The sequence below is a fragment of the Trachurus trachurus genome, assembly GCF_905171665.1.
Source record: "Trachurus trachurus genome assembly, chromosome: 22".
Classification (NCBI taxonomy): Eukaryota; Metazoa; Chordata; class Actinopteri; order Carangiformes; family Carangidae; genus Trachurus; species Trachurus trachurus.
Window position 1 is genome coordinate 14,515,737 of NC_139907.1, and position 18,367 is coordinate 14,534,103.

General features: G+C 41.0%; 1 protein-coding gene across 1 annotated transcript; it reads right to left on the reverse strand.

Annotated features, from left to right (window-relative positions):
• Window positions 1-13,446: 13,446 nt before the first annotated feature.
• On the reverse strand, window positions 13,447-14,601 carry htr1d (5-hydroxytryptamine (serotonin) receptor 1D, G protein-coupled; the record flags this gene model as incomplete). Its single annotated transcript, XM_083998587.1, has 1 exon — window positions 13,447-14,601. One exon carries the CDS (start codon window positions 14,599-14,601, stop codon window positions 13,447-13,449), a length of 1,155 nt encoding a protein of 384 aa, XP_083854713.1.
• Between the last annotated feature and the right edge of the window lie 3,766 nt (window positions 14,602-18,367).

An 18,367-nucleotide genomic window follows, 5' to 3' on the forward strand; every position in this document is an offset into this window, starting at 1 on the left:
AGTCTGTTTACATGTGTTGAGGAGTACGTGATGAAAACAGTGACTCTGGAGGGACCTGTGTCAAGTCTGATAAGCTGCCTCAAGTGATCAACAGTTCAAGTCTTGTGTTTCTCCTCTAATTTCTTGCATAAGTTGGAAACTTTGTTTATTTTCAAAATGCCGTTGTGATGTACAGAAATATATATCATGAGGCAGTCGTGGATGTGAAGGTTTTCTTGTGTTTCTGCTTCACTTTCATCACCACATTTCATGAGAGATAAAGTTCCACTGAAAAGTGCTTCTGAAACGAAATAAGGCTTGAATCTTCTGTCAGTCAGCGCCAGCGGTCCTTTTGACTCCTCTTTCCTTCTTTTCTGCACCTATGACTATCTCAGACTCTCTTTTCTCTCGCTCTGTCCTATTCACATTTCTTCAGCCTATCTCCTCCTCACGCGGCGTTCACTCTCGGCCTCAGTTCAGTTCCTCTCGGCTGGGGAAGTTGCTCAGGTCAGAGAATGAGCCAGCTGCCCGGGCTAATCTGGAGAATACAGGCGGCTGGACACAGAGACAGAGGTTGACAGAAAGGCCAGCTTTTCCACAACGATAAAAGGCTGTGCTTGTGTCTCAGATCAGATACCAGTCGACTTGACCTATAAATGTACTCGCCACAGAAACAGAAACGCAGCTTCATGTCTGGCGAGGCTCCATCCCTGGACATGAAGTTTATAATCATGCTGAAGAAGTAGAAATTTAAATTTGGACATTCGGTTTTAGAGTGATGAACAAGATGACGCTGTGTGTTGGTTGTTTTGAGGATTACACTGTAAATAAAATAAGAAGGGAGGTAGGGAAGTATTCTTACATCAATCAGTTGCCTGTAAATAAGCATCTTCTTCTTTTTTGCAGGTAATTACATAATCACATGTTACTGTACGTGTGGGAGTGGTAGATTGCCAATAGGGGTTTTGTAAATTCATGCTTTAAAGTGTTTTTATCTCTGCACTGAAATGTTTTGGGCTCATCGTTTCAGCTCGAGGCACAGATTCAGAAATGTAAAATGAGATTCCTGCCAGGTATGGATTCACATAATTAGGCATTTTAAAATGTGCAGCAAACCAGACTTTTTGTTTTGCCATTCCACACTAATTAGTCCCACTGTTACTTTGCAGGCACTATGAAAATGACTCAACCATTTTATCTCGCCCTCAACCCATTGTTGTATGGCAGCACTTTACAGAGATAGGGAAATGGGATGAATTTATTCTTCAGACAAAGTTAAGCACTGAGAAAAAATATTTGAGGAATTCTGCTGCCCTTTGGGTGGAGCAATGTTGTGATGGCTGCCTGAGTGTGTGCGTGTGTGTGTGGCTGAAGGGGACACCAAATTTTCAGTGTTACTCTGAATATTTCTCTGCTGTTAAAAAGGCAGTTGTTAGCCAAGGGTTTGTTGGTAGAAAAAGAAAACTTGTTGAAATAAGAACAGAGTTATTCTTAAATTTTCAACAAACATCTGCATAGTTTGTTTATGAATGCCAATAAAGAAGTTTGTTTTAGCCATGGTAGCATTTGTCATGACATATTGTATAGGCTTACAGACACTCATGATATTCAGAGGTTCTACCATAATGATTTTTGCGATCCTGTACCGCAAGGTTTACACTTATTCTGTCTGGATAGATTGACATGAGATATTTTTCATCATTCCTGGAGGATTAATCCCTGATTTGTTTTAAACTCAGTTTTAGAGAACTACTAGCATAGTTATAGGCTATTTACCATGGAACATGTGGTCTTGCTGGGAGTGGGTTGACAAGAGCTTTAGTAATCGCTATGTTTACAAGAAGTACACTCTCAGATTATGGGTAACAGTGTGTTGCGATTGGAAAATTGAATTCAGAGAGGCTGATTACTAGCATGCTAACTTCAGTACAAGAAAAAAAAAGAATGATAGAGAGAAGAGTCAACATTGCCGTTGCTTTCCACCACTGGAGACTCCAACCTAAAACAGCCAATCTGCTCAATGTGAAAATAGAAACAAAACTCTGCAGGAGTAGTGAATCTTGATTGACAGTCTGAAGAGCAAGAATTCTTTTTTAATCCGTGAGCAATAAGTATTTATTGGCGTAGTTACTGGACAGTGTACAGGAGGATCATTGATGCTGCATTGTCCACTCAGCTGTGCAGTTGCAGCCCACCACTCATGGCTTACCTCCTATTGAAACTGAATTTTGAGCTGAAAATGAGGCAGCTTTAGCCCCTGCCCATAAAGACTCATAGTGAGTTGTAAAGATTTAGCCTAACAAAATGCTAAAAACATAATCCCACCACATTCTTCAAACGTGGAGTCCTTTGCATTAGAAAAACATACTATACATGCAGACTATCTAACCATTTAAAATCCCAATAATATACTCTGGTTGATGAATTATTCTGTAAAGATTGCCAGGTTGAGTTAGGAGATTTAATACCAGTTTGCATAAAGATCGAAAGACTTGTACAGACATCTTTTGACTTGATGAGAAATGATCTGTCTATGATTAAATTGCCTCTGAATAATTAATGAAATACTTTCTCGTTTAGTTATTATAATCGCTGCACATGATTTACAAGAAAATAGCTATGCACTTGTTTGGTTGAGGTCTCAGATGTGTGTGTGTGTTTTACAGCTGGTCTGTGGGCATTAAATGAACGTTAATCCAATCTTGCTTATCATTATACATGGCACCAGCTCCCAGTTTGTGCAACATGTCACTAAAATAATAGACAAGACCAATATTACTAATTATTGATACATAATCGCCCTGGAGGTTGTAATGAAAATTACTTTTTTTCCCTGTGCAGTAAAACAAACAATGAAAAGATGAATAAATACATTTTTAAGAAAATAAACTGGGATATTGCTATTTTTGTTTAATTTCTCAATTCTGCAACCATGGGCTTTCTCTTTTTCCTTAAATAATTTGAATAAGGAGTACTTCATTAAATAAAGATGATTGCAATGCCTCATTCCATTTGGGTTCAGCTGTGGTTCAGCTGCACTAAAGTAGATAGATCACTGACTGGAACAGACAACCTGTGGGCTGTGTCTCTGTGTGTCCATCTGTCTGTCTGTCTGTGTTTACAGTATGTGTGTCTTTCCTCCCCCCTTCTCCCCCTCCAGTTTCTCTCCCTTCTTCTCACATCTTAAAACCTCACATTTTCTCTGCCAGGAGCTCCTCAGTGTGATTAACATGGTTGCGAGCACTAACACACCGTCACTGTGGAATTGTTATTTCTGCTCAAGGTTTGTGCAACCATCTGTCTTTGTGTGTCTGACTGTATCTGTGACCTGTGCATGCAGCTCTTGTTCCCAGGTCTGTGCAAGTGAACATGTGCATGTATGTAAACAGGTATATTCAGTTTCTGTTGTTATGGCAGCTGACATGGCTCTTACTCCCCCACCTGCTCTTACAGTAGCCTACTGAGTAAACAGGCGGGTATATTTACAAAAGGGGTTTATAAGGTTAATCTGCTCATCCATAGTGACTGCCCATTTCCTTTATGAAAAGGCTTTACCTGCCATGTGTTTGCTAATTGCTGAAGCTTTAATGACCAAAATGTAGTAGGGACATTTAGTCACCTTAAATATCTTGACCTTTTCCTGTCCAGCACCTCGCTGTTACCAAAAGAAGAAAATGTCCAAAGGCTAATTGTGTCACAGCTGTGTAAAACTACAAGGTTGATATTATGCAGTGTAACTTGAATACGGATTCAGGTTTGAGAGGGTCAGTGGTGTTGAACCAGATTTATTTGCAACTTGAAACTGTCTTATAAAGCACTTAACAGTTTGCTAACAGGCTACTATACTCACACTATTCAGCTGAAATTCTTCTGTTCACTATTTGATTACTCTAGATTTCAAATAAATTGTATGAATTTGAAGAAATTTGACATAACTTAGGCGTGTTTCTTTCTGCTGGTATTATGTGGATATTAGTTGACTGAACACAAACATTAAGTCTCCATGCGGAAGGAGGGCAAGAATGAGTGATACTGTTTACAAGGACCTAGATTTTATAGGTCATTTTTATAGGCCTATACTGTATATGACTTTGCTGCAGGTAGCAAGATTAACTAGAACATATATGATTACAACCATCAATCCTTTCAAGCTCTGTCTTTGGTAGCCTAACTCTTTTCCTCTCAATTCATTTTGATACTTAAGTTAGCATGTGAAGCAGTTAGCCCAGAGCTGACCGTACATTCCTCATTGATGTCTAATACTAATTTACTGTAGCACTGAAGAAGTAGCGCTGCTCCCAGTGCATATACTATTTTCTTGTCTTGTAAACAACACAATTGCTGAAGCTTTTGGCATCACTGGGAAGAAAACAACTGCTAATGCTAATGTTGGCTATGTAGCGATAGCAGATAGCAAATAGGTCTTTAAAACCTCATAGAATACTTAAAAGAGGTTTAGGAAAGGAATACAATTGTTTTGAGATGAGGTCTGGAGTATTTAGTGAAGATTAACCAAAACCACTAATAAATTCACAGGATTATGTTCTGACATCAGGGGCGGAGTGGGGCACCAAAATCTACCGGGAAAATTCTGACCGCACCGGCCCACCATCACCCCTCCCCCTCCCCGACCCCCCCACACACACCATTTACATATTTCTGTACCGCTCACCGCTCAAACAGAGCTATCATTCCATATGGCAAAATATATGAGTGCCAGAAGCAAAAAAAAAAAATGTGGGTGAAACAACTTAATTGGGGGTGTGGGGGCCTCCCCCAGAATTTTTTTTATAAAGGCTACACCATTTCCCATATTCTGGTGCATTTTAACACATTGTTACTTTTATCTAGCTAAAAAAAAAAAAGAGAAAGAAATTACAGAAATACAGAATGTGAAAGAGCTGCAATTGGTGCCTCCCAAGCAGATTTAGCCTACTTAACACTGCTGACCATAACATTACATCCAGTCATGTTTACTCCTTTATTTCCCACTCTCAACTACTCTACTCTGCAAATTGATTAACTGACAGCGCGCTGCAAACGCCACGGGTTCGGGTCTTGTCCTACTCACCAACATGCTTCGGTGCCCAAGGAGAAGACAGAGCAGCTGCTGCTGTGATGTGAGAGGTTCCGGCTCGTAACGGTACCGCGGTCCGCGTACCGACGCGCACTGGCCCACTTACAGTAAACCACGGACTGTGTTGTCTTGTTAAATTAATATAACTTATAGATAACGTAACACACGGGCAGGACTGATAAGGTTTGCTTGGTAGCTTCCGTGAGTCGATCTGTTTTTAGCCGTAGCCGCTAGTTTAATGATAACTTTCACAGTGATAGGCTAACGCATTTCCCATTTCCCATGAGGCTTTGCACCATTCTACATTAGTTTAAGAACAGACAAACAAATTAAATTGCTGGTTATTTTATATTTTGTGGTCATGAAAGTTCTGTAACATTGAACAGAAATAATTAGATAAAGATAGGAGGCTAAACAAAAATCATTTAGTAGGCTGGATTGATGAGAGTCTGATTCATTATCACAACCATGAGTGAGAGGTAGAGAGACATGAAGGGGTACAAATAATGGTTGGACTTTCAAAATAAGTGTAGAGGTAGAGCTTGGAGATTATCATGGGAGCGTGCAGTAAATGTTGCTTATAACTCGAGAGCACCACACGGCCACGCAGGGCAGGTTGCGGGCCGGCTCACTTCAGTTTATTGGCCGCCGGCCGGTCCGCCCGATGGCCACTCCGCCCCTGTCTGACATCCACTCAGGCAGAGGCAGCTGGGAGAGAAAAGGGAATAGAAGGACAACTGACACCATAAAGGAAACCAGAAGATTTATCCAAAATCATTCCTGTTGGAAAGAGATTGCTTGAGATCAGGGGCATCATAGGTCGGTGTAGATCCAGCAGACAACATGAATCTGTCTACTCTAGAGCCTTTAAACAAATGCAACACCCACTGTATTACACCTTTTGGTTACTTGTCATAGTATGCGTTGCCTGTCAATGTGCTGGGGCAGGTAGAGCAGGTAGACCACCAATTGGAGAGTTGGTGGTTCAGCTGGGTCCTCATTTAAAATGTTCAGGAAGACACTGAACCCCAAATTATGTTTAAGTGGGTGTGTAACAGTATGCATAAGAAATGCAGTGTGTGAATAGGTGAATGTGGATTGCAGTACAAAGCACTTTGAGTGGACTATAAGACTAGAAAAGTGAAGTCCATTTAGCTTTAATAAAGAAAGATGGTTGAGTCATGTGCATTTTGTCGACTGATTTACTCAGCTCTAAATTCTGCTCCTACAGCAATTTATCACGTTTTTAGTTCCTCTGTCTGCGAACCATGTCGCTTCTGCTGCACAACCCTGCCTCCGAGTCCATTTCCTTGCTTGGTTAAACTTCAGTCCAATCTACGGCTTCTTGTAGAATCAGCAAATTCTCTGTGCTTTCTTCATGCAGCCTGATTTGAACTCCCTCTTTCACAATCTCTTGCCCTGTCATCTCAACAGGAGCTCTGTCTCAGTCAGGGTTGCGTAAGTGGCGAACAGGATGCAGTAGCGATGGCCTTATAGATGTTATATCAGAGAGTTGAGATAAACCATGACACCTTAAAAAACAAAAAACTCCAACGGTAAGAGGTCGAGATAAATGTATCTGAGGCTCATACATGTTTTAAACAAATGTTTTTATGCACTCCCGCCTTTCTGGTTCCATAAATGAAACATGAATTCTCGGTTTGTGTGGAAAAACTGTTGGCTGAGTGTATACACACATGGGAAGGAGAACAAAGTAATCTTTGAAACAATCGCTCAACATTACTTATTCATTTCTATTGTGAGTTGTACTACACAAAAGATATGAGCGTACACAGGTGATATTGATCTCGCAATTTGCTCATTTAGCTGATTTTTTAACTTCAGATCACAGGCATCGCAGTTTTCCTGTTCGGTTCATGAGACATGTTTAATTTGCCAGTAAGTGATTATTCAGTTCATGTTGCGTGGGTGGTTTTATTTACTCTCCCGGAGTAAAAAATATTTCTGTTTCTGTGTGATTTTTTTTTTTATGGTATCACAATAATGAATTTCATTTGAGTTTAATTGAAGCCAGCACATTTTTCTATCCATTACCACTTCATACTATTTCCTTTATGCCATGCGCAAGACACATATACATGAGATGTAAAATATTCATTGGGCCTCCTAAATCATTTATCTCCCATGTTTACGATCATGTATGAGCCAGTAAAGGTGTCTCTGTGAGTGTGTATGGAAGCATATAGACCACTTTGAAGATGTGTTTAGGATGCAACTGCACTCTGACTGACTGCATGTGCTTGTCAGCATGCATATGTGCCTGTTAATCAAAATGTGAACCAGCCATGGACAGCACTCATACTGAGAACGGCTGCATAATTTATATACTGTATCCTCTCTTTCCTATACCACAACGTATTTCTCCGACAGAGGAGGAAAGGGAGAAACATTCAGTGATCTGTACCGTCAACTGTCAGGTTAAACCAAATCTTTACAAATTTATAAAAACTCAAAACATACAGGAATATGACGTAAGAAGAGAGTAGAAACTATAAAGGGATGTTACTTGTAGCCATGTTGGTGGCTGGCTTGAGCAATGGTAACGACACTTTATTGGTCAACCACTTTCGTCCAGTGGAGTCAAGTGGACTGATTACATTTTTTACAGTCATTCATGGTTCAGCGAGGATGAAGCCTGCTGGGGCTCAGCACAAGTTCAATTAGGAAAAGTGTCACCAAGTCTCATTCATTCACGACTCCTATCCACTTTCTCTGATCAGCTGACTACAGCCGTTTTCAGCCAATCATGCCAGTGCTTTTAAACTTTAAAAGTGTTTCCCCTCTCCCCTGCTGTCAGCTGTCACTTAAGTGCAAATTGCTGCAACACTCCTCCACACCATTCAGTGCACAGGTTGAGGTCATCAGAGTCCACTCAACATCTCATATCCAGATGCTCATCTTCACTTCATTTCACCACCACTACAAGTCTAGACCCTGGGGGGTTCCTATATAATGCCACCCTTTTCAAAATAATCACACAGCAGTGAGGTCTAATTGGCAAAGACTCTCATTTTTCTTTTCTTGTTCCGTACATGGTAACGTTTTTTTCTGACTGAACAGAATTTTCTTGACTTTTGCCCTCGCTCTAACATTTGTCATTTTGAGTGAGATGCCTCAGTAACTATCAGATGTAGATGAATTGTCTTGCAATTTGAGTCAACTGTGATAACGTTGGTGAACTCCTGCTTGTCATCCAGTGCCATCAGATCTTTTTTTTTCTTGGCCATTGCTTTTTCTTGGCTTTATCAGTAGACTGGGCTATTCTTCTTTTTGTCAAGGCAAATTGGGGAAAACTGGTGAACTGTGCTGGAGAGATAACAATAATACCAAACTCGCTGGGAGTTAATATAAGCAGGCACTTTGGATTCCAGACAATACACAGATGAAAAAATTGGTGGATACTAGGCAGTGCCTGTGGTGACTTTTAAAAATGCATCTACCCCACAGTGACAAATTCCCACAATAACAAATCTGAATGCAGGTGTTAGTGTCTCAGTCTAGCGATGCAGAGGAGGCACTTTCCTAGACAAACCAACCCAATCATAAACGGCAGCTTATAGGATGACGCTACTCTGGTTATATTCAAATCATTTTAATGAATTACGGTATGTCTTCGTTGTCTGAGCTCGATTTTTAAGGAAAGGTACAAACTGTACATCTGCACAAGATGCTCAAATCCCTATTGCTGCAACTGAACATCCAACCATCTATTAGTTTGTATACCTTCTAGGGTCCCAAGGGAACTGGAGCCAATACCACCTGACACCCAGGCTCCTCAGTGATAACCACTGCAGAACCTTGCTGCCATGCAACTGATCAATACATTCAAGCACAGAAACGAATCAAATAGAAATGGTATAGAAAAGCAGCTGATAAGGGGCTGATCTATCTGTAGGACTGTTCGCAGTAACATACTGTGTGTGTTCATGTGGCACCTCATAATCCTTGGGTGTGACTGAGTTTCCAGTGTCTGCTGGACTCTGCCTCAGGGGGCTAATTTTGTTTGTTTAGGAAGCTGTCGCTGTCTTTCCTTTCACCTCCCTCCTCTAACTGCTTTCCTCTGTGCTCGCTTTCAGCGTTACTCCTTACACGAGTTGAGAAGTGACAGTCTCCATCCCATGAGGTTAAGTGCATCCTGACCTTTTGGTTTCACTGCTCAACACAAACTAACGTTCGCAGAGAAGCCGTCTCGTACCCACGCTGATTCAGACTGACAGGACTACTTTCCTCTCCCTTCCCCTTTTTAAGTCTATAATTTCTTGGCATTTTAGCCTTTATTTGATAGAGCACAGCGGAGAGAGACACATGCGACCTGATTTAAACCCCTACTGTGGCATTTGCTGAACCAAGTCAGCTATATCAGGAAGACAGTTTTGTGTTTTACCTTGGGACTGTGCTGGGATACGTATTCCTTTTATTGTAACTTGTTCCAATTTTGTCTCTTCATGCTGATTAATTAAGACACATTTGCAATCCTTAGTGATTCCCAAAGGCATAAATCAATAGCTGGTGGGCTCATTGTGGTATCTTCATGCTGCATCCCGAATAATTAGGTTTTATTTGTCTAACACTGTTAAATGTGACCCACCTATAAATTCAGAGTGCACATTCATTTTGTTACACCACAAGGGTAATGTGGTCTCTCTTCACAGAGCCTGCCATATTCACTGCGTAATTAACTTGACACTCTGAAGGTTACATTAGCCATTAGCTTCCATGACAATTGATTATTCCGCTTAAAACCATAGCTGGTGCTTTAAAAGTGAACATCTGGAAGTGTCTTGTCCTCAGTTTTACATCTGTCCCACTTAGCATCCTGTGTGCAAGTGACAACTCCAACCAAAGTCTAATTACATTTTTGAATCTAAAAATGACATTAATTTTTAATTTACTTATTAATACTGACATCATATATAGGTAATGTAAAGTTGTGTCCCAATATGCTAGATGCAATTATCTTTTTATTAAAAAAATGTAAATAATTAAAGCAGAAGTAAGCGATCCGGTCGTTTTGGCTAATGCTGCGTTCCAGGCAGGCTTTTGAAACCATAAGTTACAGCTTCAAGTCACGACTTACGGCTTTGTAGCGTTACAGGCAACCTGCAACTCGCGTTTCTCCGACCTGTTGCCTGTGAAAGTCACTATAACGGCCACTCCCAACTTCCGACCCGCGAACTCGCACCAGATCGAACTGGTATGACTTCACAGGTCGGAAAAACACGAGTTACGGGTTGCCTTGAACGCACCATAACTTCTTGTCAGCCGATGGAGTTAGCAGCCCCCGCCCTCGTCATGGATCTATTGGTCCTCGTCCCTACGTCACCACATTCACGCGCATCCCTTGGCTGCACACACAGCCCTTCATGCTGTTCTCTCTCCTCATTGGATAAAAATTGTAGGATACAAGAAAAGTTTTCTCCTCGGCTCAGAGCAGAGCAGAGTGACTGACAGACCCGTGTTTCAGACCAAACACTCTATGTAAGTGATTGTTGTCGGAAGATATAACTATTTAAGACTTATATTAACACAAAAATATCGCTTACTTCTGCTTTAACAGGCTATATCATTTTTTGTAATGGAAAATGATTCAATTTGTTAGTTCTAATTAAAAACAAAAATAAACATCAAAAAATTTTAAAAACTTTTCTGCTTTCCATGTTTTTCTTTCATTACCTCTAACCATTTGTTTTACAGGTTCTGATTTGTATTTGGATACAAACCAAAGTATTGGACAAAGTAAATGCTTTGATGGTGGCACTGGATGAAAAGTTGAAGTTTCACCAATGTTGCTATGATTCATCCTGAGTGGGACACAAAAGAAAAACCAACAATCTAGCCAGATGATAGGTGTTCACAACCACAAATATTAACCTGATGGTGGCAGAGAGGAGAAGTCAGAGGCACATCAGGACACTTGAATAACAATTGGTTTCATGGCAATTCTCCCATCAGCTGTTGAGATGTTTCAGGATCAAAGCAACTCAACAACATCGCTGTTCATCCAGTCCATCATGTTGCCAACACAGCTAAAAACAAACTGATTAAACACACATTTAACATCTGTAATGGTAACATTTTATATGCTGCTATACAGGGGCAGGGGTTCAATCGGAGCCGCTCTTTAGAAATGTCAACAAATTAATATTTCACATCAATAATAAATTCATTGTAAGAGGTTGAGCTGGTTTCTACTCTGCTCCAGCATGATTGCATGGACTAGTTCAAAGATTGCTCACTCCTTCCAGCCACCCAGTCAGTCATGTAAAGACCGGAGGCTTCATCGAGATGGACAGTATATACAGTATGCAGTATATACAGAAGCCACTCTGAGAGATGGACATGAAGTATTAATGGCAGAAACAGATGGAGATCCATTAGGAGATCCATTAGGTCATCCTATGTAGTTGCTCCAGGGGTGGAGTCATGCAGTAATTTTTATTTAGGATATGAATTTCATATTTATACTGCATAACCTACCAAGCAAATATTATCCAAAGACCAAGAAACTAAAATTTTATTTTATACAGTATTTGCAGTTGCTTCTTAATTTTCCATATCTGATTGGATTGAACAAAGTATCAGAACAAATCTCAAGGTCGTCCAGTCCCAGTTGTGCACCACCAGCCCTCTGAACTCATGCCTGTAGCTGGCACACACTGGACTCTGACCACAGCAGTGGTCCTCACTGAAAACAATCCATTGGACAAACACATGAAGGTCATCCAGCTCCTTTTTTGTAAAAGTTGCAGGACAAAGTCTCAATTTCAAGAAGTTTTTGTGTGTTTGTACATTAACAATGAGAATCTATCTCTTGATTACTCCACTCATAAATGACCAAATCCACATGTAGTAAATATACCATCAATTCAAGTTTCACTCACTGCCAGTGAAGTTACTTTCTTTTGTTCTTCTATATTCTGAATAGTAACACCTGACAACATAATGCAGTAAAGAACAAAAGACCCAAAGCTCAAACTACACCTCTAACCACCTTTCAATACTGAATATTAAAGCCTCCAGGAGGGCTGTTTTCTTTTTGAAGGAGTGTTGTATAAGACTACATTTATATGATTTCATAGCTTTTAGAATAAATCACATCTGTGCCAGTTACTTCTATTTTCACCAGTGTGAGAATGTAACACATGTCGTCTTTACATATTTAATATAGTAGGATTGAACATTTGTTGATTCACACTGGAGTTGGTATTTAGTGACAACTGATATAACGTAAGTAATATACTGGTAATCTTTTTTACTCCCTTTTATCTTTTGATCTGTTATACATTTTGTGAGCTGAATCCATCATACACCTCAGAGTATTTTTGAATCATAAGCCTTATGTTGTCAGGGATGAGCATGTCAGCAGAGCAAACACTGAAATGATGTTGTTTTTTTCATTGTCAGCACTTTAACGTTGGCAAATAAGTTTTCCAGCAAGGCCGAGCTTCTGCCAAAATTTAAAAAATCAAGTTCCTCAACATTAATATTTCATTTGCTTTTGGTACTCTGATCTTTTACTATCACTTTATCTTTTTTTGTTTGAGCTTATCATAGCATAGGAATTTTTGGAGAGGTATATTTATTTCTAGTAACACAAGCTGTTACTTAATATTCGGAGGCAGAGTAAAAAATGCTGTTCCCATCGCTCTGTAATGATGAGACAAACCCCCGGTGGAGAATATAGCACGCATACAGTAAATGTCAAACACTTGACAATCCTCCCCTCCTCAAACACGCATATATTACAGTGCAGTAGCTACATTTACACACACACACTGCTTTCAACTATAATTGCACATATGGAGACACTTTTGCTGAATCTCTGGAGGATTGACTTTTTACTGTAGCACAGAAACATCATGGGAGCAGCAGCATACAGTATGACATAGAGATTGAGACGACATAGATTTCATGGCTTTTCATTTCCACTGGATTGACTCCAGTCACTCTGAATTTACCTTTCCCATACAGATGCACCAGTCTTTGTTTTTTCTTTTTTAATCTTTGCTTTTGTTCAAGAAATATCAGCAGTGTCCCCTTGACATGAAATAGACTTCAAGTGCTCTTTATTTATCTTTTTAAGATGAGAGCCATAATCACTGGCGGTAAAGATTTAAATCTTTTAAAGCATGCATGCATAAATCTATATGACGGCTATACTTTAGGTATCTAAAGAGCTATGGCACTGAGCTGTTGATGTAAAAAAGAAAAAAGAAACATATCACACTTAGCATGTGTTAACAAGATGGTACATTTAAGTGTACAGTACTTTCATTATCATTATAATTCATATTCTTGTTTGATAACTTGTGTCTCTTTCACTCCCTGTTTCCCGAGAGATAATCAGTTTTAATCCACTGCGATATTTTTCACGAAAACCGTCTGAATTTGATGAGTTTTTGGAACGCCTGTTTGAACTCGTCGTTGAACATGGTGTAGATTACAGGATTGATGAGGGAGTTCAAGTATCCCAGCCAGGTAAATATATCAAAAAGCACCGGATCGAACCAGCACTCTTTACATATGGCCATGACGAGCGTGCCGACAAAGAATGGGAGCCAGCAGATGATGAACGCGCCCAGGATGATGCCCAGAGTCTTGGTTGCCTTCCTCTCCCGGGCTGCACACAGACGTTTCCTCTCCAGCACGTTGTCTGCCAGCTTCACTTTCACACTGTTCATGAACAGAGGCGATCCTCCTCCTCCTCCTCCTCCTCCTCCTCCCACGTTGCCAGAGTGTAGGTGTGCTTCCTGGTTGGAGGCGGAATTCAGAGAACAGAGAGACGAGCCTGCAGAGGTCTGGATGAGCTGCGCTGTCGTGAAACGTTTCCCAGAGGACGACGGCGTCTTTAGGATGCGAGAGCGGGCGGCAACATAGATCCGTCCGTACAGGATGATGAGAAGCACTGTGGGAACGTAGAAGGCTCCAAAGGTAGAGTACAGGGTATAAGAGATCTGATCTGTATTCACCATGCACTCCTTCAGCTCCTCGTGGGCCTTGGCCTGCCGCCAGAAAAGTGGAGGCATGGAAATCGATATGGAGATCACCCACACCACGGCAACCATCATCCCCGCCCGGCGCATGGTGCGGCGTTTCGAGTACTCCAGAGCGTCTGTGATGGCCCAGTATCGGTCCAGTGCGATCACACACAGGTGCAAGATGGAGGCCGTGCAGAAGGTGATGTCAGATGACAGCCAGATGTCACAGACAATCTGCCCCAGAGACCAGGTCTTGCTGACGGTGTAGACGATGCTAATCGGCATCACTAAGATAGACACCAGCAGGTCTGTGACGGCCAGGGAGCCGATCAGGAAGTTGGCGGGCGTGTGGAGCTTCCTGGTCAGAAAGATGGTGGCGATGACAAAAGCGTTCGAAAGCACGGTGGCTAGTGTGACTATAGCCAACAGCGCCGACAGGGAGACCTGCAGGCCGAGCAGCGTGGCCTCGCTCCATGGCGGAGCGGTGGTGGTGTTTGGGATCTCTGTGAAGTTCCCGATGAAGTAGTCCAGTGAGTTATTATCCATCTCGCTCCGGTTCCTTTTAAAACCGTATTTCTAGAGGGTATAGCACAGCCTCATCATTAAAATCTGAAACTGTTCAGACATGGCACTGTACAAGGCGAGACTCTTTCATGGCACTGTTGGTTTCATCTAAACAGGAAGTATAAAAGGTTGCCTTTTATCTTCCTTTCAGTAACTAAGACAGTATTTCCTTGTATTCCGCATCCTGTGTATCACAATCTGAGGTTATACCAACCTTTAGCAAACAATTCACACTTCACTACTGAGCCTCCTGTAATTGAAGCAGACTAATTTGTCCATTTCATTTCTCCAGTATTGATTGGCCTCACTGGTTTAGCTGCAGGAGAGACAAAACCCTAATTTGTATGCGTCTCCCGTCACACAGCCACTTCTTGTGCCTCTTCCCAGTGCTCTTATCTCATCTCCTAACACCATCCAGCCGGCAACAACACCTTCAGACCGAGCCTTCCTATCTATCAAATGCTTTAACGGGCTCCTCCTTTTCAATAACGCTAAGCAGGGAGCTGCATGTGGGAAGATGATGACGACAGATACACTGGTTCGCTTGTTGCCTCTCTTATCTACTCTGAAGTCCACGTGAAGCCTTCTAAATTGAGGTTTCTATTGAAACTCGGCCGTGCCTCGTGTCTTCGGTGATACTGGAAGACGTGAACATTACATACATGATCAGCATCAAAATCAGACGAAGAAATATTCAGTTTGTCCAGGCTGCTTGAAGATAATTGTCGAATATCCACATGGTTTGGGCAGGTAGGTAGAAATTTGAACTAAAGTGCCATGATCAGCAAAGCTTTTCTGCTCAGGTTCCTGGTGTTAACTGCTTGTGCATTGAGGTTTTCCTCTTCACAGCATTGACTGTCAGATAAACTTTCAGTTGCAGCGTCCATATAGATAAGAAGGTTTTGTCTGACATTCATGCAGCTTCCTCTGCAGCAGATTCATCCTGCCAAGAAAGAAATGAGAGAGAAAAATAGTAGGAAGATTAGCTGTATTCATCTTTCCCCTCCCCCGTGTTCTGCATATGCACACACACACACACACACACACACACACACACACACACACACACACACACACACACACACACACACACACACACACACACACACACACACACACACACACACACACACACACACACACACACACACACACACACACACACACACACACACACACACACACCTACATGACAAAGCACACACATTAGGGGCCATAAATGCACATGAACAACCTGTAAACTCAACCTGGACCTGAATAAGGAGCATTAAAACTTGATACATGGACTTAACACCCACACACCTTCTGTCATTGTGTTCATTTTTTTTTTTTTTACAAGTCTGACACTGGAGAGGCAAATAGAGACGCTTTATCAGTGTTACCATGATCAGTTTGCTTTGCTATAAACTCTATATCAAACTATTCACAATACAGTACATGTGCTTTACTGAGGAATCCAGTGTAACTTCTTAGCATTTATATTGATAATATTCCTTCTGGGTTAGGGTTAGGGCAACTGTTAATAATTCACAGCTATCTGTTGGCCGTTCCTTTTACAGTAGCATCCACTTGGTTTTCCAATGAAAATGCTTAAATAAAACTGTCTAATTTTAAGTTGCTGCAACATCAGTGGTTTGAAATCAGTTAGGCGGCTTGTCATTTCCTGTCTTTTATGTCACTTAGAAAGGTCTCCTCTAAAACAATGCACAATTGGCTCAGATATTTCCCACCTCTGCCTCACTGCCTCAGGATGTTGTTTGGATTTTATGTTAAAAAATATGTTTCACAGCACATATTATTAACCACTGCAACAACTCCAAGGCCCCAGATAAGGTTACATACAGTATAAACCTGCTGTGTAACACCGCAGCACATCACATTGCTGTTAATGGTGCTCGGAAACTGGAGCAGAGTGGTACAAAGAGAGATCGACCATGTTGCCTCCAGGTGGGAGTAACAGAAAGCTGACTCACTTTTAACTACAACAGAATAAGTAGGAACTGAAATGTGGAAACGTGGTATTCTGTCCCAGTGGAGATGAGTTCTTCAAAGTACTGTTAATAAACACAAAATGTTTCCCTCCCTGCTGTTTGTCATAGATAAGGTTTGTTTTAATTTGTTATTTAAATGCAGCTGCATAAATACTGATTATTCATCATCCAGAGGAGACATGGAAAACATGCAAGTGACATGATGACTTCATTGCAGCTGAAATGGGACGTTACGACAGCTCAGATAACACATGGAAACCTGACAGAAACTACACCCATATCAACCTTATGGCAAATGAAAATGGTTAACTTTAAATATTTTCTTTTTATAAACTTTTAACATGGCATGCTTAAATGAACGAGAGGGATTAGGGACACAAATTAACAAGATTTTTGCTATTGGAGTGGGGGTTTGTCTACTTGTTAATTATTTTCTTGGGAATATTTTGCATTTCACACATCAACAAGCTATGAAGTGATGCTGGAATACAAAGAAGCAAAGCTGCCGGAAAACAAACAACGATGTGTGCTGCAGTAATTAAAAAATGTTTGCTTTTTTATTTCCACACTTAACACATCCTTCTGCCGGCACATTACAAGCATCAAGACTGATTTCTGAGTGCGTGTTTGTTCCTGATACAACCCTGCGAATCACCTCCATTAACTGGAGTGTTGACTGGCAGCTGGGCTCTTGAGGGGGATTATTGTGCTCCTGCTTATGACAGCAAATAAGCGACTTCAGGAGTAGGCTGTCTGTTTGGTGCATTCTTTTGCAGACTCTCAGGTGAGCATGAACATTTTCATAAACCAAACTGAGCACTGATTGGTTTGGAGCACTGTGAGTTTTTCATATGCAGTGCATGCTCTCAGTGGAGATAATCTTAGGGAATCGCTGCTGGAAAACTCCTTCAGCTCCATTACATTTAATTCACTAATCTTTATAGTAAACAATTCATTGTTGCTGAAATGAATGAGCTGTCCCAGTAATTTACGATTTCTATTTGGAATATGACTTGTTCATTAAAGTACAAATTAGCAATCATAAAAATTTGGTTCCTATCGCTAATGAAATGTTTAAACAGTGGTGTAATATATAAACTAATATACCACTAGACTCAGAGGACAGATGTTTTAACAGCTGCTCAACAAGCTAAACCTGGAGTGGAGTTGACCTAATGCTCCCTATAAAAACCAACAGATCATCAGACCTCAAGCTGTAGTTATAGGAACCGTTCATTCAGAGTCCTCTCACACTGACTATATATATTATGCAAGCATATGTTTTTGTTCCTGCTTTGTCCGGCTCTAATATAAACCTGTGCCATGACATTAAAATGGCATAAAGGGTAATGGACTACTGGCTGCCCTCCATCGAAGACCTGAAGATACTGCTTAACAGCGAGCAAAAGGGCACAGATTATACCCACCCAGGCAAACACGTGCAGGCAGCGCTGGTCTCACTAACCTCTACTCATCTACACTGCAGCTTTTATGAATTATAATGATGCCCCAGAAAAGGAACAGCTCTTTTAGTTTGTGTTAGTGTCATTGGTTTCTAGTCATGTGAGCATCCACTGCTGTTCCTTGAATCACCAGCATCAGTTCTGTGTAGTTCTGTAGCCACGTCAAATGCCTCGTTCTCCTCAAGCAAACAATTGTTACCAGGGATCCAGACACTATACAGTAGGAGTGTGAAGTCTGGGTAAAAGATCATTTGAGAAAAAATAGAAATGTAATCCACGATCTGGATCCTGTCA